The sequence below is a fragment of the Macaca mulatta genome, chromosome 1 (genome assembly GCF_049350105.2).
Source record: "Macaca mulatta isolate MMU2019108-1 chromosome 1, T2T-MMU8v2.0, whole genome shotgun sequence".
NCBI lineage: Eukaryota > Metazoa > Chordata > Mammalia > Primates > Cercopithecidae > Macaca > Macaca mulatta.
In genome coordinates this window covers 200,985,695-201,011,026 of record NC_133406.1, presented here as the reverse complement: position 1 = coordinate 201,011,026, position 25,332 = coordinate 200,985,695, and the positions used below count along the sequence as shown (strand labels likewise).

The window sequence follows — 25,332 nt, the reverse complement described above, 5'->3', positions numbered from 1 at the left end:
CCTGAGCAACAGAGCCAAACCCTGTCTCAAAGAAAAAAAAAAACCACACAAGGAGTTCCCATATACCTGGACCCAGTTTCCCCTGGGAAATGTTAATAGTTTACACTAGTAGGGTACCTTTCTCATAACTAATGGACCAATACTGATATCTTATTATTAAGTAAACACCATGATTGATCTGGATTTCCTAACTTTCCCCTAATGCCCTTTTGCTGGTCCAGGATTCCACCCAGGACCCCACATGCACTGAGCTGGTCGTCTTAGGTGCCTCTGGGCTCTTCCAATTTCCCAACCTTCCCTTTTTTTTGATGAGCTTGGCGGTTTTGAGAAGTGTTTGCCAGGTATTCTGCGGAACGCCTTTCTCTTTGGGTTTGATGGTCTTCTTGTGGTTGGACTGGGGTTTCAGGTTCACAGCGGGGGGGCCTCTGAAGCTCAGTGGTCTGCTCCTTCCCTTACACCCAGTGCACATGCTAGCCCCGTGCCAGTCACTGCAGTGGGGCTTCCTCACCTGGCTGAGGCGCTGCGCGTCAGGTACCCCACGCCCTGTCCACAGGGCACTTTCAGGAAGCAAGTCATTGTGCGGCCCACGGAAGGGGTGGGGAGCTCTGCTCCACCCTGAGAGGGGGTCATCTCAGAGGGTTCTCTTTTAAAACCTGAATCAGATCCTGTCGTCCACCACCGCTATTAAATAAAATCAACGACGCTAAGAACCTCACCGCCTGGCCCTGGTTCACCCTGACTCAGAATGGCCCCTGGGACCCCCACCCTCACTGCTGCTCCATGGCGCCCCCTTGCCGGGCCTCAAACACGCCCATCTCATGCCCACTTTGGCCTTTGTCTTCCTACTGCCTGGCATAAAAGAGGCTCTCCCCAATTTCACCTGTGGAATGAACAAGGGCATGAATCCCCATCCTACAGAAGAGAAGACAGGGTCTGGAAAGGTAAGTCCCAGCCAAGGTCACTGAGGCAGGGCACTGCCGAGCTGGGCTTCAAACCCAGCCTCCTGGCCTCAGTGTCTGAGGATACAGCCACTTCCCCTCCTTCCCTTCCCAGGACAGAAACTCCCAGGGTGGAGGCTCCTCCGTGGGAGGAACCGCCTGATTCCTGGGAAGCAGAGGGAGAGGAGGGAGCGCCCCCACTGGGCCAGACCTTGTGCCTTGGACCTCAGTGACCCTCGCAGCGGGCACAGCTGGTGAGGCCGGGAGCCCAGGGCCACAGGAAGCTGCTGCCTGTGCTGGCACAGAGAAGCCCCAGGGGCTGCTCCCACAGAGCCCCCAGCCTCACCGTCCTCAGTCTCCACATAGAGGCGGAGTCCCAGGTCCTTGTGACGCTTCAGCAACCAGCGGTCACTGGCTGCTGTGACGTCCAGCACCAGCCAGCCCTCGTCCCCAGCTCGGAGCGTCTGAAGATCCAAAAAGAACAAGTCAGACTCCCTGTGGACACGAAAGAACAATTAACCGGCGGCCGGCACAGCTGCCTCTGTGTCTTCAGGACCCGCTGGGGGCTGTCACCGGGGCATCTCCTACCTGACTCTGCCTGTGCCCCTTCTGAGCCTCATCTCACCGCCTCAGCCCACAGAGGTGTACACATGAGGAAACTGAGGCTCAGTGGTTCAATGAGCTGTTCAAGTCCCCATAGCCAGGATGGCAGGGCAGGGACTTGAAGGCAGGACTGTCACTGGGGCTCTTCCCGCAGTGCAGGGGGCTCGGGCCAAGCATCTTTCCCGTCTTTGAGGGTCTCTTTCGGGTCCTCTGGGAAGTGTTCCACCAACCCCCACTCCCTGCTGGGTTGCCTTGACCATGAGACTGTGAGGCGGGCAGGGACAGGGGCACCTGGGCCAAGGGGAAGGCACCTGTTGGCCTGCTCCTGGACCACCTGGAACATGCTGACGTGGAGGGTCCTGTTGAGCAGGTGGATGCTGGGCACCTTGTAAATCCGGAACTCCGCAGCTGTGACCGCCTCCCCATCCGGGATCTGGGTCAGGTCAAAGCGGAACTCCTTCCAGTGGGGCTCCCAGTGGCCCAGGGCATGATCTCGCTCCACTAGAAGACAAAGCAGAGCTGGGCTGGCGCTCGGAATGGCTCGGACTTTGGAGTGGGCAGAGCTGGTGTGAGCCACCGCCCCCAGCCACCCACCACTCAAGGTGGAGGGGACCCAGGGAGGCCTGGCGGGGCCGGTTTCCTTTTGTGCAAACGTTTGTTCCAGGCTTGGTCCCAGGGAGCAGACAGGGCTGAGAGGCCCTGCAGCCAGGCTCAGCCTGAGCCCTGCACCTGGCTGGTGCTCAACAGACCCCAGGCTCCAAACCCCAAACTCCCAATGCTCCCCTTCTCGATCTGGCTGATCCTGGGACCCGGACATGAGACAGAGGAGGGGGCCTCCTCTGGGAGCTTCCAGGCTAAAGGGAAGATGGACATTGGACCCAAGGCAGAAAAGGGCCCCGGCCCTGCAGGGAAACCTGGTAGACAGGGACAAAACCGACATCACCGACGGCATCTCGGGGGACACAAGCCATCCAGAGCCTGCCCACTGCCTGGATGGGAGGTGTGGCAGGGGAGGGCTCAGGGCTGACAGCTGAGCTGGGCTGAGGCATGAATGCAAATCTGCCATGGGTCAGGGAGACGGGCCCTGCAGGGGCCGGCCAGCCAGGGCAGAGGGCCAGAGCAGAGGGGCCTGAGGGCAAGGCAGGGAAAGCAAGCACCAGGAAACAGCAGAGGGCAGGAGACCGACATTTCCTTTCTGGAACAAGGTGGAGGAGGAAGGAGGGAAACGTGGAAAGGAACAAGAAAAACCAGGGCAGGAGTGACAACTCCCGGAGAGGCCAGTCAGGTGCTGGGGAAGTTGGAGGGTCTCACTGGGCGGTGGGATCTGAGCAGGTGGCATCTGAACTGGCTTTGAAGGGTAGGATGGGGTCTTGGTAGGTGGAGAAGGTGGCGGGGAGGGTGCTCTAGGGAGAGGGGACCTCACATGCGCAGGGGTGGAGGCGCCCACAGGTCAGCAATGCTGGGGACAGCACATGAGCTCTGCTGCGGCCTGCCTGCTGAGGGTGCCAATCCCGGGCCAGGAGCCTGGGCTTCGCTTCTGGCCAGTGGGGAGCACAGGGGATGGGGGCAGCAGGGGGGCGGCGTGAGGGGCGGGGAATTAGAAGACACGGTGGAGGCGAGGGTAGAGGCCAGGCTGGAGGTGAGATGGGCAGCAGGGCCCCGTGGCGGGGGCTGGCCTGCCAATCAAACAAAGGCTGCAGTTGTGGAATAAAGCCCACATTTCCCCAAGTGTCTGGAAATACCCGGGACGCTATATTTAGGGAAGTCTCACTTTAGCATCCTGTCCCTCTCAAACTCTAAAAATCTGTGTTTCCGGAAAGCAGGGGTGGGAGCCGCCCAGTGCCTTCCCCAAAACCCAACACTGAGATTTCAATGATATGTTAGTCTTTTAAAAAATGTTCTCTGGTTACTGGGCTCAGTGACCACAGTCAGGTTTGTAAAAGCACCAGGCTGTGCGGGCCGAGGCGGATGTGGGGAGCACTTCCTGTCCTCGCAGTGGGGACCTGGTCCAGCCATGGGCAGGCGAACAGCTGTGCAGGGCAGGGGACGGGGTCAGACGTGTGTGGGCAGGAGGAGGTGGCCGCTCATCCCAGCCCAGGGCGGAGAAGGAATGACCGTGCCTTGTTCCACAGCACCCGAGGGTGTCTTCTGAAGTCTTACTTTTTGGTCAGAAATAACACTTTGAATTATGTTTTTCTAAATAAATGTATTCTTTCACTCATCTAATAAGTTCATCATGTTTAATTTAGAAATACATTTATCCAGTTCTTACTGTGTGTACAACACTGTTCTGGGCACTGAAAATACAACAATGAACAAGATGGACATTGTCACACAATGTGTCCATGGACACACACATGGAGTTTATGGCCTAATGGAAGACATGAAATATCAACAAAAAGCAAGTAAAATATAGGATGTCGTTTCTTGGTTCTACTGTAAATGCTGTGAAGGAAACAGAAAAGGTTATGGGCTTACGAGTAATGGGTGCTTTTCACAGGGCTCCGCATGGCCTTGGAGAAGGAAAAAGATTAAGATCAGACTATTCTCTCAGGCGTTGCTGATAGGAATGCTGTGTAGAGGAGGAATTTAGCAACACCTAGCCAAATTACATATGAATTTACCCTTTGACACAAGAATTCCAAAGACATATTGGCAAAAATATGAAAAGACATTTGCAGAGAGCAATTCGTTGGTCACAGGAAACAGACCAAGCTATACCTGGTTCCACAGGCACCTCTAAATGTTTATTTCCTACAAAATCATAAAAGCTGCCCCAAATGGTCTAACGCTGAACCGGCTTCTGTCTGGGGAAGCAGCAAATGAATCTGCTTTCTAAACCACCTAAACCACCTTAATGTGACTCCCGGGAAAATAAACAATCATGAATCGCCAACCTGTGCTGATGGAACCCTCAGCTTCCTCCTCCAGCCTCGGATAAAGCAAACTTCGGAAGCAACCCCATGCTTCCAGGAAAGGCCCGGGTGGGCAGCAGGTGGCTTCCACTGGCCACATGTGGGGCCCTGTGCTTGCCACTCCAGTCTAGGCCTCCAGATGCCAAACTCTGCGACCCTCAGCCCAACATCAACAAGAACTCTGGCTATTTTTGTGCTCTGGGCAATTTAGTCTCACCCAGACAACCTAAATTTGTCTTATTTCTGACCAAAAATATGGGACTTCAAAAGACACCCTCATCCTCCAGCTCAGAACAGAATCTTGTGGCCTGTGAGCGGTCCCACCTCCCCTCAGACCCTCCCCAGCCCCGAAGGGCCCACAGGAAGAGTGTCCCAGGGCCCTCCCTGCGCTGGCCCTGCCATCTGTCCCTTGGGCCTCTTGTGCCTTCTGCCTGCAGACGCCTCCCGCAGAGTCCCTCCTGGAAGCTGCTCTCCCCAGGCGGCCCCGTCCCTCTCAGTCCGGCTGAGAAGCCTCCCAGTCCTCAGACCCCAGGCAGGTCAGGCTTTCAACCTCTCCTGGCCCCCATGCCAGGGCTTGCTGTCTCTGGTTCAGCTGTTCCTCTGGACAGCGAGCCCTTGGAGGGCTGGGATGGAGCCACGTGGGTGGACACGGGAGGCTCACATGTTGGCTCATCGGCCGCTGTGTTCCAGGGCCCCAGAGCGGGGGTGCCCCAGCGCCTTCTTCCCAAGGGCCTCTTGTCCCCAGGACAGCGGCTCAGTGTCCGGCACTCAGAGCGCCTTGGGCTGGGTATCACTGCCAGTCTGGGTGTGGCTACCATGTCCCCGTGTGACTCCGTCAGAAGCCACCGACATTCCCATTGCTGTGGACCTGCCTACTCTCCCGGCCTGGCCCCTGAAGGTGGACAGTGGCTCCCCCAGAGCCCAGGGCACATGGGATGGGCCTGCCTGGCTGGTCCCACAGGCAGCAAAGGCGGGGGTTGGGAGGGGCCACTTCAGACCCAAAACAAGGCTTGGGCCCCACAGCCTCTGCAGGCCAAGGGAGGGTGGGACTCATGACCTGTTGGTTCTACATCCTAAAGGGGCTTCTCCCACCCAGAAATCTCAGCACCGTCTCCAGGCAGGCCCAGGCCTCCATGCTGAGGTATTTCCAGCCGGGTCTCATCACTGGCTTGCTTCAAGGGCTGTTTCCATAAATGGTGCTGGTCTCATAATTACCAGTCCAGGCCTCAGACGGCTCTGGACCCCAAATTAAAAGGGAACACCCACACATACCACCACATCAAGCCCGCCAAGGCCAAGAATAGATCCCAGGAGATGTGAGCAAGAAAGATGCAATTCCTCCAGTGAAATCCCAGGAAAGAACTGAACTGTGGGAATTTTCCAGAAAGAAGTGGTCAGTGACACATCCTCTCTTGCCTGTGGGAAAGAGGTTCCGGGAGGAGGGGGGCTGGGTGCACCTCCCCACCCTGTGCCTCACCCCGGAGGAGCCCCCATCAGCAGGCAGGGGGTGGGCACATTCTTCGGTCAGAGCTGGAAAGGCCTTCAGGCAACCCTGCAGAGATGGGGAAACTGAGGCCAAGGAGGGGCAGAGGGTTTCCAGGGTTAGATTAGAGGCCCGTGTCAGATTAGAGGCCCGTGATGTGGATGTTCACACTTGGGGCCAGTGTGAAACGAGTGGCCCTGGAGTTCAATGGGACATATTGGGATGGGGGGTCACCCGTCAACAAGGCCCTCCTGTCAACAGACACCTGAGAATGCCCGTGAAGCCACCTTCCTCCAGGCGGGGCCCTGCGGGGTCTTGGGGTCCCAGGGGAGGGCCCAGGGAGCTGTGGCACCCATTGTTAGCCCCCACACAGACAGGGAGGGCCGGCCCCACTCTGTCCCACCTGACCAGGCCCAGCCTTCTCCCCACTCTTGACACTCCCTGCCTCTTGCTGAGTTCCTCTTTCCCTCAATTTCCTGCCACTCAAGGGCTGGGTGCACCATGGGGGCGTGCCGGGAAAAGTCAGACTTGGTCTCTATTCTCAGGTTGTTCAGGGGATGCTGGGAAGTAGGAGAAAGGGGGCTAGGTGTGCCCCTGCATCACACAGACAGAAAGCGACTGGAATCCCAAGAGAAGTGCACGCAATGCAGGACAAGTGCTCTGGTGACGGTCGTAGTCACGTACAGGGCTTTGGAAGAAGGAGGCAGAGAAAACTTTCCTTGAAAACATGTTCAAGAGGGGTGGAAGAACTCTGAGGAAGAGAACTGAAGAGTCACCTAGGGAAAGGCTGAGAGGCGGGAGATGCTGTTCCAGGTCGCACTTTTGAAGCACTGACCTGTGTGTCAGGCACCATGCTGGGCACATGTGGTACCTCCTTTCTGTTCATGCTAACCTGACTGTGTTAGTTATCTGTTGCTAGGTAACTCATTATGCAAATGTAGCAGTTTAAAACAACAAACACATATTGTTGCACATTGTTCTCAGGGCCAATAATCCAGGAACTTAGCTGGGTAGGCCTGGATCAGGGTCTCTCATGAGGTCACAGTCAAGCTGTCAGCTAGGGCTGCAGTCTCTGAAGACTTAGCTGGGGATGACTGATGCACTTCTAAGCTCTGTCTTTAGCTGCTCACCATGTGGCCCTCTCCACAGGGCTGCTCACCTCATGACCTCCCCCAGAATGAGGCATCTGAGAGATGGAAGCCACAGTCTTTTATAGACTAATCCTGGCAGGGACCTATCACTAGGGTCATATTCTATTGGTCACACAGACCAGCACTGGCACATGTCGGAGGGGACACAGAACTCTGCGCATGCCAGGAGGCGGGACCATTGAAGGCCATGGTGAAGGCAGCACCACGACAACCCTGTAGGGAACATTATTCATCCCAGGTTATAGATGAGCGCACTAAAGATCCCGGAAGTTAACTGATTTGCACAAGGCCGCAACTGGAGGCATCCAAGGTGGGATTCAGGTCTAAGTCTGTCTGGACTCCAAAGTCTACATTCGTTTCTCCTCATTCACGGCCTCTCCAAGCTGCAGCTATGTCAAGGGAACACCAAGCGGTGCAGTTGACTAGAACGCTGAACTCGGAATGCCAGGCTGGGGAAACCTGAATTCCATTCTGGCTTGAAGGGACACACAGAAGCTCCTGAGCAGGAAAAGCCATAATGGGATTTTCACTTCAAGAACTGACATTTCAAAAACATGCAAGAGGCCAGGCGCAGTGGCTCACACCTGTCATCTCAGCACTTTAGGAGGCCGGGGTGGGTGGATGGCTTGAACCCAGGAGCTGAAGACCAGCCTGGGCAATATCATGAGACCTCGTCTCTATAAAAAGTGCTTAAAAATTAGCTGGGCATGGTGGTGGGCACCTGTACTCCCCAGCTACTTGGGAGGCTGAGGTGGGAGGATCATTTGAGCCTGAGAGGTTGAGACTGCAGCAAGCTGTGATCGTGCCACTGCACTCCAGCCTGGGTGACACAGTGAGACCCCATCTCCCGCCAGGAGCCATGCCTCCTCTCCTTTGGCCTTGTTTGTCTCCCAGAAAAATGAGAGAAGGATCTTGTCGGTCTTCTGCACTGTTGAACCCTCACACCCATGTTTGCCAAGTGGGTAATGGACATTTCTCCCATTTGGGGATCATTTATATTGAGTAGTCTTTGGGCCTCTCTTTCTCAGTAAATGAGTAGACTTTGGGTTGGGCTGGGGCTGTGCTTTTATTAGCCCCCAAGATAAACAGGAAGGGGAACAGCACACAGTAGGTTTGCAGCAGTGCTTGCTAAGGAGTGTTCATAGACTGCTCTTAAAGCCCTGAACGAGTCAACTTTCTCCATACCCGGGTCTTGCTGCCATCAACTTCCCCAGAACCCTGGTGTGCAGGGTCCAGGACTGTTGAGAAGGAACGGCTGCTGCTCAAGATAGAGCCAGCAGTTAAAGGAAATTACCAACTTTTGCTTCTGGTCTTGCCACTAACCAGCTGGCCTTGGGCTAAAAACAAATAAAGCTGACATTTATTGAGCACTGACCAGCCACTCTTTTCATAATTTTACACAAATTAACTCATTTAATACTCTTAATCATCCAATGAGGTAGCTCTCCCATTTTACAGATGAGGAAACTGAGGCTCAGAACATTAAATAAATTAGACTATAATCGTATAAACTGTATCTTAGGTTAAGCTCTCTGGGCAACAGACACTGAGTCAGAAAATTTACTGGGAAAACTGGAAACTTTACTGCTTTTTGTAGTGAATAAAGGGAGCAAGTTTCAGAAACAACCAAAACAAAGGACTCAGACAACTGTGACCGCACGGGGAGCTCTGGGGCTGGTGGCCCTTCAGAGCTGTCTCTCCTTAAGGCAAGGGGGCTGGGCACCGATACTGCCATAGACCAGCTATTGGATGTGGGGTGTCCCCAGGGATGGTGTCTAACCTCGGGCAGCTTCTTAGGGCTCAGTCAATCAATACCTAGAGAAGGGCCAGGCATGGTGGCTCACACCTGTAATCCCAGTACTTTGGGAGGTCGAGGCTGGTGGATCACCTGAGGTCAGGAGTTTGAGACCAGCCTGACCAACATGGTGAAACCCCATCTCTACTAAAAATACAAAATTAGCCGGGTGTGGTGACGGGTGAAATTCCATCTCAAAACACAAACAAACAAACAAAACCTAGAGAAGGACTCCCCTGTGAGCTGTCAGCAGCCAGCACTCCAGGCAGCTGGGTCGTGAGCGACTCAATGCTGAAGAGAAGCTCTGGGAAGCCCCCCACAGCATCCACTACAAGGAGGCCTAGGTGGAATGGGGATTTCACCCAGGCAGCCTGGGTCAGATCCTGGAGCTATGCTTTTTACTACTCTGCTCTAGGTCCCTAAGTAAATGACTGGGGGTCGGGGCATAATCCCACAGGTCCTTCCCTCATAATATCCACAGTCACTTATTGAGCAGTGCCAGACACTTGCTAAGTTTTGTTTTTGGTTTTATTTTATTTTATTTATATATTTATTTATCTTTTCAGATGGAGTTTCGCTCCTGTTGCCGAGGCTGGGGTGTAATGGTACGATCTCGGCTCACTGCAACCTCCATCTCCCAGATTCAAGTGATTCTCCTGCCTCAGCCTCCCAAGTAGCTGGGATTACAGGCACCCGCCACCACACCTGGCTAATATTTGTATTTTTCGTAGAGACGGGGTTTCACGATGTTGGCCAGGTTGGTCTTGAACTCCTGACTTCAGGTTATCTGCCCCTCCTCGGCCTCCCAAAGTGCTGGGATTACAGGTGTGAGCCACCGTGCCTGGCCAGACACTTGCTAAGTTTTTATGTGCTATAACCTATTTAATCATTGTATTATGATACAGGCATTATTATTATTATTTAGACAGAGTCTCACTCTCCCAGGCAACCTCCATCTCCCAGGTTCCAGCAATTCTCTCCCCTCAGCTACCCGAGTAGCTGGGACTGCAGGTCCGCGCTACCATGCCCGGCTAATTTTTTTTGTATTTTTAGTAGAGACAAGGTTTCACCATGTTGGCCAGGCTGGCCTGGAACTCCTGACCCCAAGTGATCCACCTGCCAAGGCCTCCCAAAGTGGTGGGATTACAGGTGCACGCCACCACACCTGGCCAGATACAGGCATTATTATCCCAGTTTTTAAGATGAGGAAACTGAGATGCTGAGACTTTAAATGACCTGTTCAACAGCTCATAGCTCTCAAGCAGTAGACCCAGAATTGAAAGCCAGTGAGCCCCACTCCAGGGTCACTAACCACCACTCTGCTGCCCCACCCCCAGGGCCTACCCTCCTACAGCTGTGTAGCTGCTATCTGCTCCTGTGGGTCTGTGCATCCAGGACCCGGGGCCAGTCACTTATACTCTTTGAGACTCAGCTTCCTCCTCTGTGAATGAAGGCAGTCGTAATCACTTACTCCAGGGATGAGAAAACACTGCAGAAATGGGTAGGACTAGTCACTAGGGATCCAAAGTATGCACCGTTCTGGTGGCCAGACAGAACTTTGGGGAAAAGGGACCCACCTTAAACTCTTGGACAGGCAAATACCTTTGGGCATACAGTCACCCTAATATTTGACTTTTAAGATGGATAAAAGATTTATTGTTAAATTGAAAAACAACAAAGTTGCAAAACAGTGAGCACTAATGTCCCATGCAGTTAAAAAAAGAAAGAAAAGAAAACGCTGGGCATGGTGGTTCACGCCTATAATCCCAGAACTTTGGGAGGCAGAGGCAGGAGGATCAGTTGTTTGAGACAAGCCTGGGCAATAGAGTGAGATCCCATCTCTACAAAAGATTTAAAGCAATTAGTTGGACATAGTGGTGCACACCTGTAGTTCTAGCCGTTCAGGAGGCTGAGGTGACAACATTGCTTGAGCCCAGGAGTTCGCAGTTGCAGTGAGCTATGATCATGCCACTGCATTCCAGCCTGGGTGACAGAGACCCTGTCTCTGAAAATAATAATAATATACAAGTGTTAATATTTGTATTGATAAAATATCATGGCTGGTTGGGGGTAGGGAGTGCTGCATTAAAGGATTAAAACACTGATATTCTCTGAGGTACAGGGAGGATTACTTGGGGTTTCATATCATATGTTTCTGAATATATGGTCTGAGCTTTCTATAAGGAAATTATATAATTAATTTATATGATTTGAGTGTTCTAAAAGGAACATGCAGTAGTTCTATAAATCCCAAAACAAACATATTTTTTAAGCAGTAGTCTCAGTTTACATCACAGGTTCCCATTCAACACAGTCCATTTCAGCAGCACACACTGCATTTAATGGTGGGCCAGGCCCTGGGCTGTGTGGAGAGGCAGCTGCTATTCTGGAGAAGAGCAGAGGATGCAGAGGCAGGGAGACAGCCCGCTGTGTGGCCTTGGGAAAACCACGAACCTGCTCTGAGCCTCTCTCTCTTCTCTTTCACACACAGATGTGACGGCAATCGTGAGATACCAATGAAGGAACAGACGTGGAGGCTCTGGGCACATGGGCATCGCTGGGTATCATCTCACACCAACCCAGAACAGCCCCATAAGATGAGTATCTCCATTTTACAGAGGAGGAAACTGAGGCTTGCGGAGGCTGACTGGAAAGCCTAGATCACACTGAGATCAGGTGTCAGTGTCAGGATGTAAATTCTGTGTGTGTGGGTCTTAGGTCAGAAACCCCCAATCTAGCCCTGTTTGTCTCACCATTGTTCAGCCCCTCCTGTTTCCAGATGGGGCGTGTGTGTCACCCGACAATTACCTTTAGGGCTCATATATGCATTATGTGTCTCTCAAACTAGAGAGTAATCTTCCTGAGGGCAGGGACTTTACTTTTTTCATTGTTGTATCTCCAGCAACTAGAACTGTGCCTGGTCCTTGGTAGGTGCTACAGAACTATTTGCTGAATGAATGAATGGGAAAATGAAACAGGTCCCTAGTAAAGAACCAAAGGCAGTGGCCCTGGGGCCCACGGAGATGGTGCCACCCTTCCAGGTTACATGGCTGGCAAGGGCAGAGCAGGACCCGGGCCAGGTCCTGAATTCCCACTCAGTCCTGTTTCTCCCAAATCCAGACGGCTCTGTTCATCAACACCCCGGTCCATGGCCACTGGAGACCACAGGAGCAAATCTGTCTGGTTCAGGAAGGGGTCAGGACGAAAGTGAAGCTGCCTGCATTCTGATCCTGGCTGGACTTCTGCCTGCTAGTCCTGCGTATGCCTCAGTTTCTCAATCTGGAACATGGGCACCTGCCTCTCCGCTGACATGGGTGGAGAAGGATTGAGAAGGAGTGTGCAGAGGTGGTCCTTCCTACCATCCTTCCTCCCTCAGGAGGGGCCGGGCCGGCCTGAGGCACTGGGGCCAAGCCATGGCGGTGTTGTGAGAAGGCGCCTCTGCCACAGAGCCACAGGGTCAGGGATGGGAGGCACCTTGCTTTTCGGATGCCATCACCGTAGAATGGACGAGAAAGCAGAGGCTCAGGGAAGGGAAGGGCCGTGGCCCAGGACATGCAGGAGTTAATGGCGGGCCCAGGCAGCACAAGAACCTGGGTCCTGCCTCCCAGTTCAGGGCTCTCCCCTCCCTGAGCAGAGAGACCAGGGACAGAATCCAACTGCTCCATCACTGTCCTGCCCAAGAGAGCCCAGGTCTACAGGCTGATATGGATGACAGGCCAGCCGGGGCCCCGACTCTGACCCCAGCCCTGGCCTCCCATTGCAGCAGACTCTGAACATCAGGACGCAGGCTTGCCTTCCTAAAGCACCTGCTCTGCACAGAGACCTGAGCCATGGCGGGAGGCCTGTGAGAATCCTGCCCCCTGGGTCCCACAGGCTGTCATCAAGAGTTGGGCCCTAGGGGCACCAGGCCTGGCTGTGCAGGAGCCAGATGAGGCTGATAGGAGAGGTGGAGCTGGTGGGAGCAGGTGTGGGAGCCTGGGTGTGGGCGGTGTCACCACAGCGACCCTGCTATTAGATCCCGTGGTGGCCTGTGCCTCTGCCCGCATGCCTGTAATCTCAGCTACTCGGGAGGCTGAGGCAGGAGAAGGGCCACCGACCTCCAGGGGCCTCCAAACATGGAGAAAGCATCCTGGTATATGTCTAATCGGCGCCCCACCCCCACCCCGCCCCATGGCCTCAGTAATTACCAGTTAAAGCTACTCTAACTGAGAGAGTTCTACTAGTGCAGTTAGCAGAGCAGAATAAAGAAGCCCTTCTGACAGCTGGCCACGCCCACCCGCAGCCTGGGCTTCCACTAACAACAACCTGCTTGTTAATCCCGCAGCGCTGGAGGCCCCGGGTCTGCACGAAATGCCCAGAGCTGGGGTGGGAAGAAGCTGGGATTTGGAATCCACAGCCATGGATGTCATACCGGATGTGCTGTGTGGCCCTGGGCTGGCCATTTAACCTCTCTGAGCCCATGAAACAGGGCTGGCAAAAGAGTCTCACATCAATTAAAGGAGGAATGGTAAGGCTGTGAAAGTTCACATGCTACTTTTCATTCTAAAAACAGGCACAAACATTTTTTGGTTGGCTTTTAGAATCCATTTCTAGGTTTTACATGTGTACAAGACACATGGAGATGTTCCTGTCACCTCCAAACTAGGCCACAGCTGGGAGGGCCTGGGGACAACAGTGCCCAGGTCCAGGTTCACCTTCTGAGGGGGAATGGCACAGGCTTTCCATTCCTGCCCCTCTACCAATCACATAACAACCCTGAGGACAGATCACCAGGCACCTCATTTTACAAGGAGCAACCAAGGCTGAGAGGGTGACGAACTTCCCTAAGGTCACACAGAGGGGTAGGCCCTGCGCAATTCCCAGCAACAGCCCCACCAGGCTGGGCATGTCCTGACCCAGGGGATGCCAGGGGAGGCAGGACATGGGCTGAGTGGTGACTCATTCTGATGGTCGACTCCCCCCGGGGACATTCTTGGACGACTCCATCCACAGCTCTTCTTGGTCCTGAGCCCAGTGTCAGCCTGTCCTGATGACAGAGGCCCAGTCCCAGCTTCACGATGGTCTCCTCTGTCCCACATCCCCCACCCTGTCCTCTAACTAGGAAGGCAGCATCCAGATCCCACCAGCCAGATTCCTGTGCCTGCACTGGGCGCTCACCGATGGTGAACGGCTGTCTCCTGCTGCTCACCTCCACCACCAGCTCTTGGGTTGTGGGGAGCAGAGGCTTGGCCATGCCCTCTTCTGCCCTAGTGTAGGAAGCAAATGGCTGACGGCCCCACAAAACCTGCTGCGGCTCAGTCCCCTGTGTTCTTCAGCCCAGACTCCTCAGAAAGCTCTCTGCACCCTGAAAACCTGACCTGACAACAGAAATGTCATCTCACTGGGCACCGGATGGACAGTCAGGCTTCCTGGCTGTCCTGGCTCAGCGGCTTCGAGGCTACACTGTTCTAGGCATGGCGCTGCCTCTCTGAGCCTCACTGTCCTCATCTGGGAGATGGGGATGAAGACCGTGGCTGTTATCAGGGTTGTCGTGAGGATGAAGAATTAATGGGGCAGTTACCCTCTCCCTCCTCTCAGCCCCACAGCTCCCCTACTTTGGGCTGAGCTGTGGTCCTTGGCCCCCAGACCCTGGCCTGTCGCTAGCCACAGACAGGAGGCAAAGCAGATGGGGGACCTGACCAACGGTAACTACACGACCATAGACCAAAGAGTTTAGTACTGGAAAAAAAAATCTCTGAGATCTTAAGAAATAAATCGCTCCAGGCTTTGATACAAGATATTTGCAGACAGGAAAAGCCAGGCTTTGCCTCAGAGAACAAAGTGGGTCCAGCTACCCACTGGGCCATTCCACAGGCCCGGACACTCACCCTATACCAGATCACATCCGAGGTGTTGGGCCCAGGGTGACAAGGCCACAGTCCCTGCCCCACTGAACTGAGCCTGCTCCTTCCCCAGCCGCTCCCCTGACAGCCGCACCTCACCCAGGCTCCGCACAGGGAAGAGCCTGCTGGGGACTCAGGGCAGGCGAGTTAGCTCTGGTCACTCTGATGATGTGACCACAGGTTTCCACGCTGAACTTTGTCCCTCTCCTCAGTACTGCCCTTATCACAGTGACAGCATCCCGGCCTCTGTTTACTCACCTGTCTCCCCAGGACCAGGCTGTCTGCCTGGAGCACCCCAGGTGGGCAAGGACATCACCTGATTCTTACTCCTGGGTGTGTTTGGGGCAGGGTGAAGGCAGCGCCTGGGAGTCCACAGTTCCCCCCACCCTGCTCCTGACCACCCCGCAGCCCAGGGGGCCCCATGACCCTTAGACCTTCCCTATCCACGGCGGTCCCACTCCCCTGTGGTTCGCGTTCACCGTCTGTGACACCCCGTTCGGCCAGGGCCCGGCGGATGCGCGCACTCTCCCCTGTAGCCAGTTTACTCCGAGGGTCCCCGCGCGGGCGGCCGCACTCACCCATGTTGACGAAGCTCATGACCAGGTCGGCGCGGCCCAGGCGCCGCTCCGCGGGCGCGTCGTCCTTGTCGTCGTCGCCGGCCATGGCGTGGTACAAGTCCAGCATGAAGAGCGGCGCGGACGCGGGCAGCTGGGAGGCGGCGGGTGCCACGCGGGGCCGGGGCCGCCCAGGCAGCCCGAGCACCGACAGGATCTCGCGCTGCACGTCCCGGCGCTCGCGCTCTCCCAGACGTCGCTGGGGACAACCAGGCGGGGGTCGCAGGCCGGGGCCGCCCCCGCCCAGCGCGCACAGCGCCAGGCCCAGCAGCCAGAGCGGGCCGGGAAGCGCGGCCATGGCGGGCTGGGGACGCTCAGCGGGCGCGCATCGGCTCCGCGGCCGCCCCTGGGCCCCGGGACGCCCCGACGGCAAGGAGGCTGGGCTTGGCGGGCGGCGCGGCGGGGCGGGGAGGGCCGCGTCCGCGGCCTCAGCACAGTTCCTGGAGCGCCCCCGGCGCGGCACCTGTCCTAGCTCCGGGACTAGAGGACTCGGACGCCACCGCCTCAAGGCCGGGACTACTCTGCGAACTGGGACTGTCAGCCAATTCGTCTGTTGCCGCCGTCCCCACCAGTCCGACTGTGGCCGCGGTCGGCGCAGCGCAGGGCCGACGGGCGAGCTCCGGCAGCGACCCGCGGGGCGCGATTCCCGCGAGTCCCTGCCGCGGCTCAGCCGTCGGTGTCGCCCGCCTCCATCCCTGGACTGACCAATGGAGGCGCGGGGGCGGGGCCTGGGCGCGGAGGCCACGCCCGCGAGTGACCAGTGGAGGCGGCCGGTGTCGCGGGTGGGGCTACCCCGAGGTGCGACCTCGGCGTGCCGGGTGGGCGGCCGCCGGGGCGAGGGGTCCGCAGCCTGGGCGTCAGCGTGGTCATGGCCATCGTGACTCCCGCCGCGGGCCTCGGCGCAGAGATCCTAGGGCCGCGGCGCCGTTCCGGTCCCGCCGGTGGTGCCACCTGGCCGCCCAACCGTGGCGTGCGGGGGTCGCCACCGGGCCCGACACGCAGCCGCAGTCCGGTCTGGAGGACTGGGCGGTGCCAGCCAAGCCCCGAGGGTAGGGCACGTTCCTCTGCCCGCAGCAGCCGGCCCGGGTTCCGGCCACTGCGGCCCTTCGCCGCTTCCTGGCGCCTTCCCCGAGGCCCCTGCATGCGCTGCGGCAGGCGCCTCCTTCCCGGCACCTGCTCGGCTGCTCTTCCCCGCGCCCCCACCTGGTTCCCGAGTGCGCCCGGGCAGCGCCCCGGGCGGGCCGCCCCCGCCAGCCCTCGCTGCGCGCCCTGCGCCCCCTGCGCCCGCAGTACTGATCCAGCTTCGCGGAGGAGACGCGCACCCGCATCCTGCCTTAACCCGGCCAGGGGCTCTGGGGCCCTTCCCGAGCACTCGGGAGCCACCTGTGCACGTCTTCTCAGTCGCCGCGGCCCCGGTGCAGGCCTGGTAGGAGAAGGATCCTCGCGGAAATGCCTCGACTAACTCAGACCCTTTCTGCACACCCTGCTCTTCCCTGGGCATGCTCTCGCCTTACTTATTCCTGTGTGGTTCAGGCGTTGCGGAAGGGGAAGGCACCTAGACTACACTGGGAAGGCCCCTGGAGTTGACTTGGAGCGCCAGGAAAGGTCAGTGGAGGAAAGTGCTCCAAGCAGAGGGAAGAGCTTGTGCCAAGGCTCTGAGACCCCGGCCGGGGAGCCTAATAATGGCAGGTAACAGTTAGCACTTGCCACGCGCGAGGCATGTTCTGAGTGCGTGTTCCGTGTCATTTCTGTGACGCTCGCACATGGTCAGAGGGTACATACCATTGGAACCTCCTCTTTTAACAAATGAGGAAACTGAGGCACAGAGCGGTTAAGGGAATTAAGGTCACACAGCATTGGAGCTGGGCTTGGGCAGGGGGGCAGCTGCTCAGTGGAACCTGGAGAGCCCAGGGGACAAATGGCCGAGGCTGGAGGAGCTGGCAAAGGAGGGACAGCAAAGGGCCTCACAGGGGCTATTCGAGGGCCCTGGGCACCAGTGATTATGGTGCCCCCCACCATGTGGATTGAGGATTAAACCTCCAAGCAAGTGTATAATGCCCCCAAAAATCACATTTTGAAGTCATCACTTCAATAAAAATTTCTATATTAAATAAATTATTAATGTAAATAGTCATTTACTGGCACCTTAAGCACATGCTTAGTCTGTCTTTTACCAAAGAGGTAAATTTCTGCAAGGCCAGGTAAATAATAAAATGAAATAAAATAAAAATTATTATTACACTATTCAGAGCACTAAAAGAACTGCTTTTTCCTGATTACAAAGGTAACTTGGTTATTGTAGAAACTTTTGAAAATATAGAAAAGTAAAAATATTACCCCCAACAAATTTTAAAACCACCCAAATCCCTGTTTCCAGAGATAACCACTGGTAATATTTGATGTATCTTTTTCTTACACGTATGTGTATATTTTTAATACAAAAAACAGGATCTTACTTGCTTTATTCTCTTCACATTATATTGCAGTATTTCACTATGCCATTAATTATTGCACTTTTTTTTTTTACTGACTTCATGGTATTTTTCCATCATATTGCTGTCATAATTTATTTAATCAAGCTTATGTTACAGGATATTTTTATATTTTTATATTATATACAATGTTTTATGAACAATCTTGTAGAATAATCTGTGCTCATCCATGGTGATTTTCTTTAGGATGAATTTCTAGAGATGGATTTTTTTTTATATATACGGAGTCTTGCTCTGTCGCCCAGGCTGAAGTGCAATGGTATGATCTTGGCTCACTGCAGCCTCCGCCTCCTGGGTTCAAGCGGTCTTTGTGCCTCAGCCCCCTGAGTAGCTGGGATTACAGGCATGCGCCACCATGCCTGGCTAATTTTTGTATTTTTAGTATAGGCAGGGTTTTGCTCTGTTGGACAGGCTGGTCTCGAACTCCTGGGCTCAGGTGATCTGCCCACCCCAACTTCCGAAAGTGCTGGGATTACAGGCGTGTAGAGATGGAATATTTGAATCAAAGAGCATATACACTTTTTATGGTTTTTGATACATATCTGTTTCCCCGATAGCATGAGGGTGCTTATTTTCTATAACCCTTACCAACACTAGGTATAACTGTTAAATACATAAATAAATCTCTGCTGGTTTGACAGATAAAAGCATCTCTCCGCTGTTGTAACTTGCACGTGGAGGGTTACTACACACGGCTCTCTTGGTTTTGAAACCCTGTCCTCCCCTGGCTTCAAGGACGCCTGCTCCCTTGCTGACCTCTCCTCCCCGCCCACTTCCAAAACATGGGTGTCCTCTGGATCTGTCCACAGTCCCGTTCTCCCTCTTAGACTCCACCTGCTGATGACCTCACCCACTGAGGCTTCAGTGCCACCATACAGTCACACCCAACTCCAAATGTATTAGCAGGGCAGGCCTTCCTGCTGGATGCCAGAGGTTATATCCAACATCTGATTAGACACGACCAGGGCTGGGAACCAAAACCCTGGCACCAACGTAGGTCCCTCCCTCCCGAGGACAGTTCAGTCTATTGATTCTACCTCGAATGCCTCTTGAATCCCTGAGCCTGTGCACGCCCCCTTGCACTCAGGTGTTTCATGGAGCACCTCCTCCCCACGGGTCTCCTTATTTCTCATCTCACCACCCACCCCACCCAGCCCCCACTGATTCTGCAGAATGCATTTCCAAATGAAAATCTGAATCCTTCCATGGTCTTTCATTGCTTATAGCAGAATTTCCCCAGGTGAGATTCTGAGGGCTTTCCTACAAAAGGGGTTCAGGACACACTGCACTATCTATTGCCCCCTTGGGAGAGCCCTCATGCACTTAGCACTTTGTAAGCTCCAGAAGTCCTGCAGTAAAAAATATAAATAAGTAAATTAAATAAATAAATAAATAAATAAATAAATAAATAAATACCTGCTTAGCCTTAAGTCGGCTTCTTCCAAATGCATGTGACTATGGCTTTTTAGTTTTTTGAGGACCATATCTCGGGGACCAGCAAGGCACAATGTGATAAGTGCCCAGGACCCAGTGGTCGGGCATCATCACCTGGCCCCTGCTGCTGACCCACCTCCATGGTCTTATCTGGCCGCTAACCCCATATATTGGCTGCAGTCCCATAGGAATACCTGTGGTGCCCCTACTTGTCCTGCTGTTGACACTTCTGTTCACCTGAACATGTGGTTTCCTGTACCAAGAAGGGAAATCCCTTTCCCTGTCTGGTCAGGTGCTACCTCCCTTTAAGATGCAGTTAAGTAACACCTGCTTTTCCTGATGCCCTCTTCACCTTCATGAGCAGAGCCATTTCTTCCTTCCCTCACTCTCTCAACCACTTCTTTTACCAAATAGAAGGGCATGTATTCACATGTTTGTTCCCTGCACTAGGCTGAGAGCTTCTGCAGGCAGGGACCATCATCTTAATTTACCTTTGGATCCCAGTGCCAGGCTTGCATTTAGGGTTTCAGTAAGTATCCGTGAAACAGAGTAGCCTCTGTTTCTCTGAAATAGCCTCTGAAAACAATAGTCTCTCAACAGTTTCAAGGAATGGATCTCGGATCTCGCAACCTTCATGAACTCACTAAGAAGTGCTTCCATTAAGAAGTGCTCATTATTTCACAGGGATGAAGAACAGAGGCACCAAGCTGTGTTGAAGGAGGCGTCAGTGACCAGCAAGGCTCACTCTCTCGCTGTGTGACCGGCTCTCTTGCACACCAGCCACAAATGCAAATCCATGAATTTTCATTACTGAAACCATAAGGTTAAATTCATGACTGCTAATACCTACTACACATAGAATATGAAAAGAAACAATTTTAAAAAGCAGAGAAAAGTTTTCCATAAGAAGGGTACTACAGGAAAGCCTGAGCGCAGTGGCTAACGCCTACAATCCCAGCATTTTGGGAGGCTGAGGCAGCAGATCACCTGAGGGCAGGAGTTCGGAATCAGCCTGGCCAACGTGGTGAAACCCTGTCTCTACTAAAAATATAAAAACTAGCTGGGCATGGTGGCGGCGCCCGTAATCCCAGCTACTTGGGAGGCTGAGCCAGGAGAATCACTTGAACCTGGGAGGTGGAGGTTGCAGTGAGCTGAGATTGTGCTTCTGCACTCCAGCCTGAGTGACAGAGCAAGACTCTGTCTCAAAAAAAAAAAAAAAAAAAAAAAAAAAAAGGAAGGAAGGAAGGGAGGGAGGGAGGGAGGGAGGGAGGGACAAGAAAAGAAAAGGAAGGAAAGAAAGAGAAACATGCTACAGGAATGGAGATTATCTCATGTTAACAGAGACACATTTAACCTTTGCATTTGTGATCTGAGGACCTTTTAATTCTATTACAAGATCCTATAGTGAGGTTCTAGGTCATGACTGTGTCAGCTCCAGAGACCACCATGAGGTAGGTGCATTGTAACGCCTCATTAAATGACTGCTGAGGGCCCAAGGGGTGTCTCACTTGCCTTCCCGGCTGGGTGCTGCTGGGAAAATTCCAGTTCATCATGTTCCCAGGGTGTGCTGACAGGTCATAAAGAAACAAATAAACATAATGAGGCAGTCCTGTCTTCATGGGGGGGTCTTTAGTCAATGGGTCAGGTCACCTTCTGTTAGTGGACTAAATGCTCCAATTAAAAGTCAGAAGATGGGCCGGGCATGGTGGCTCACTCCTGTAATCCCAGCACTTTGGGAAGCCAAGGGGGGCAGGTCACTTGAAGTCAAGAGTTCGAGACCAGCCTGAAACCCCATCTCTACAAAAAATACAAAAATTAGCCCGGCATGGTGGCGTGCACCTGTAGTCCCAGCTACTTGGGAGGCTGAGACAGGAGAATCACTTGAACCCAGGAGGCGGAGGTTGCAGTGAGCTGAGATCATACCACTACACTCCAGCATGGGCAACAGAGCAAGACTCCATCAAAAAAAAAAAAAGTCAGAAGATGGGTGAGGTGACATGCACCTATAATCTCAGCTACTTGGGAGACAGAGTTGGGAGAATCACTTAAGCCCAGGAGTTCAGGCCAACCTGGGCAACACAGCAAGACCCTGTTTTTTAAAAAAAGTCAGAAATTGTCAGATTAGTTAATGAAAAAAAGGCAAGAATAAATGACATGCTCTCTGTAAGAGATGTTCTGTAAATATAAATACACAGGTTGAAAGTAAATGAGTCGAAAAAGATATATCATGCAAATAAAGGAGGAAGAAGCCTGGAGTGGCAATATTAATATCAGGTAAACTAGACTTCAACATAAAGAACATTAGCAGAGATAAAAATGGATTCATTTCATCAGAATGCATCCTACTGAAACAGGAGGACATTATGTAGCACAATAAGACAGGCCCAGAGTGCACTAAATATTGCTGTGTATGGTTTCAAAGTGGTTTCAATGTTCTCACACTTATTTTAAAAGCCAGTGGAAATGGGTATTTTTGAAGATTTCTACCTGGAATTAAATTCATTTTGTGACGCACCTGTAATCCCAGCACTGTGAAGGCTGAGGCAGGAAGATCATTTGAGGTCAGGAGTTCGAGACCAGCCTGGCCAACGTGATGACACCTTGTCTCTACTAAAAATACAAAAATTAGTCAGGAATGGTAGCATGTGCCTGTAGTCCCAGATACTTGGAAGGCTGAAGCAGGAGAATTACCTGAACCGGGAGGCGGAGGCTGCAGTGAGCCAAGATGGCACCACCGCACTCCAGCCTGGGTGACTGAGTGAAACTCTGTCTCAAAAAAAAAAAAAATGTATTTTGTGAACCAAATGAGAATAGATCAGCGGTGGGGCAGGGTGGGAGTGGAGGGAAACTCAAAGTGAAATTTACACATTGCCAAATCGGAATCAAATCAAAACAATTTTGGTAAAATCTTTGTGACCAATGCAGAATCCCAGCAACAGTTTGTTTAGACGCACAGAGTAAGGAGCTGCCTCTCTGACCAGCAGCTTACAGGATCTTTCATGGCGTCCTTTCTCCCTAGAGGGTTGGCAGAGCAGAAGGCACACTTCAGTTTGCAGCCAAGCAGCCCTTCCCTCCATGCAGCCCAGAGCCTGCCCCTCATGGTAAGGGCATCCTTGAAGTTCATGCCTAGGTCAAAGTCCCCATACACAGCCTGGTTCTCAGCCGGCCCAGAGCTTCAGCTTGTACAGCTAGTCTACCAAGGCCTGCAAAGCATCCATGAACTGGCCCCAAAACAGCAGGGCCTCCTCCAACTTGTGCTGCCTAAGAAAAGTCCAATGTTTTTAGGGGCCCATTTTTTGTTTTCTTTTTCTTTTGAGACAGAATCTCACTCTTTCGCCAGGCTGGAGTGCAGTGGAGCAGTCTCGGCTCACTGCAACCTCTGCCTCCCGGGTTCAAATGATTCTCTTGCCTCAGCCTCCCGAGTAGCTGGGACTATAGGTACACACCACCATGCCCAGCAAATTTTTATATTTTTAGTAGAGACGGGGTTTCTCCGTGTTAGCCAGGATGGTCTCGATCTCCTGACCTTGTGATCCGCCCGCCTCGTAGATGACACTATCACCAGAGTGAAAGGCAACCCACAGAATGAGAGAAAATATTTGCAAATCATATATCTGATAAGTGATTAATATCCAGAATATATATATTTACTTTTTTCAGAATATATTTTTTAAAACCTCGTACAACTCAACAAAAATAAAACAAACAACTCAGTTTTAAATAGGCAAAATACTTAAAAATTCCTCCGAAAAAAGATCTACAGATGGCCAATAAGCACATGAAAATATGTTTAATCTCACTAATTATTAGGGAAGTGCAAATGAAAACCACAATGATACCTCTTTATAATCATTAGGGTGGCTATTATTCTTTTTTAAACAGAAAGTAACAAGTGTTGGTGAGGATATGGAGAAACTGGAACCCTTGTGCATTGCTGGTGGGAAGGTAAAATAGTGCAGCTGCTGTGGAAAACAGGATGGCAGCTTCTCAAAAAATTAAATATAGGGCCGGGTGCAGTGACTCATGCCTGTAATCCCAGCACTTTGGGAGGCTGAGGTGGGTGGATCACCTGAGGTCAGGAGTTTGAAACCAGCCTGGCCAACATGGCAAAACCCTCTCTCTCCTAAAAATACACAAAATTAGCTGGTCGTGGTGGCACACACCTGTAATCTCAGCTACTTGGGAGGCTGAGGTGAGAGAATCACTTGAACCTGGGAGGCGGTGGCTGCAGTGAGCTGAGATCATGCCACTGCACTCCAGCTTGGGCGACACAGTGAGACTCTGTCTCAAAAAAAAAAAAAAATTAAATATAGAATTACCATATGATCCAGCAGTTTCACCATTGGGTAAACTATAGATACTTTATAGATTTGCCTTACAAGAATGGGAGGGAGGGAATCAAAAAGAACAGATATTTACACATCCATGTTCATAGCAGCACTATTCACAATACCCAAAAGGTAGAAACAGCCTAAATGTCCATCAACAGATGAATGGATAAATACATGTGGTATGGCTATACAAGAGAATATTATTCAGCCTTAAAAAAGAAATGAAAATCTGACACACACTACAACATGGATGAACCCTGAAGACATTATACTAAATAAAAGAAGCCAGACACAAAAGGACAAATATTGTATGATTCCACTCATGTGAGGTACTTAAAGTAGTCATATTCATAGAGACAGAAAGTATAGAATGGTGGTTGCCAGTGGCTAGAGAAAGGGGAGAATGGAGACTTATTGTTTAATAGGTACACAGTTTCAGTTTGGAGAGATGAAAGAGTTCTAGAGATGGACAAGGTGATGGCTGCAGACAATGTGAATGAACTTAATGCTGTGAACTGTACACCTCAAAATAGTTAAAATTGTAATTATATATTTTAATTTTTTTTTGAGACAGAGTCTCACTCTGTCACCCAGGCTGGAGTGCAGTCATAGCTTATTGCAGCCTCTATCTCCCAAGCTAAAGTAATCCTCCCGCCTCAGCCTCTTGATTAGCTGGGACTACAGCTATGCCATCAGGCCTGGCTAGTTTTTTTTTAAATCTTATTTTTAGTAGAGATGAGGTCTCACTGTGTTGCCCAGGCTGGTCTTGAATTCCTGAGCTCAAACAGTCCTCCTCCCTCAGCCTCCCAAAATGCCGAGATTATAGGTGTGGACCACTGTGCTTGACTCATAATTTTTTTTAAGTGCTGTAATCCTAGTGCTTTGGAAGGCTGAGGTGGGAGGATCACTTGAGGCCAGGAATTCGAGAACAGCTTGGGCAACATAGCAAAATCCTATCTCTTCAAAAACAGTAATTTTTTAATTAGCCGGGCATGGTGAGACATGACTGTAGGGAGGCTGAGTTGGGAGGATCACCTGAACCCAGAAGTTCAAGATTCTGGTGAGCTATGATCATGCTGCTGCCCCCCAGCCTGGGTGACAAAGCAAGATCCTATATCAAAAAATAAAATAAAATAAAATGATCAAGAGTAATGCCTACCAGGGGTGTCCAATCTTTTAACTTCCCTCGGCCACATTGGAAGAAGAATTGTCTTGGGCCTCACATAAAACACACTAACACTAATGATAGCTGATGAGCTTAAAAAAAAATTGCAAAAAAACCTCATGGTCTTTAAGGAAGTTTCTGAATTTGTGTTGGGCCGCATTCAAAGCCGTCCTGGGCTGCATGTGGCCTGTGGGCCTCGGGTTGGACAAACTTGGCTTTGACATTTGTACTCAAATCACTCTCTAGAATGGACTAAGCAGAGTGCAGGCACAGGTACAGAACACCTCTGACATCTTCCAGTCCAATAACTACGCATATGGACACATCCTAGTGACCCAAAGCCTTTATTCATTCCTTCTACCCCTCCTGTCCTGTGGTAGAGGGTGGTGGATGGTTGAGGGTGAAGCGATGGTTAAGTCAAGAGCACCTGCTCTGGCCAGGCATGGTGGCTCACATCTGTAATCCTGGCACTTTGGGAGGCCAAGGAGGGCGGATCACGAGGTTCAGGAGTTCAAGACCAGTCTGGCCA

General features: G+C 52.4%; 1 protein-coding gene across 1 annotated transcript in view; it reads right to left on the bottom strand.

Moving 5' to 3' along the window:
• BMP8B (bone morphogenetic protein 8b) overlaps window positions 1-16,178 on the bottom strand; it is a 32,267-nt gene extending 16,089 nt beyond the window's left edge. Inside the window, exons 1-3 of the mRNA XM_015135949.3 lie at window positions 15,346-16,178; window positions 1,853-2,042; window positions 1,285-1,433 (exon numbers count right to left, since the gene is read on the bottom strand). Coding sequence (XP_014991435.2) covers window positions 1,285-1,433; window positions 1,853-2,042; window positions 15,346-15,679 — 673 coding nt within the window. The 5' untranslated portion in view covers window positions 15,680-16,178. The remainder of the gene's footprint in view (window positions 1-1,284; window positions 1,434-1,852; window positions 2,043-15,345) is intronic.
• Window positions 16,179-25,332: the final 9,154 nt, after the last annotated feature.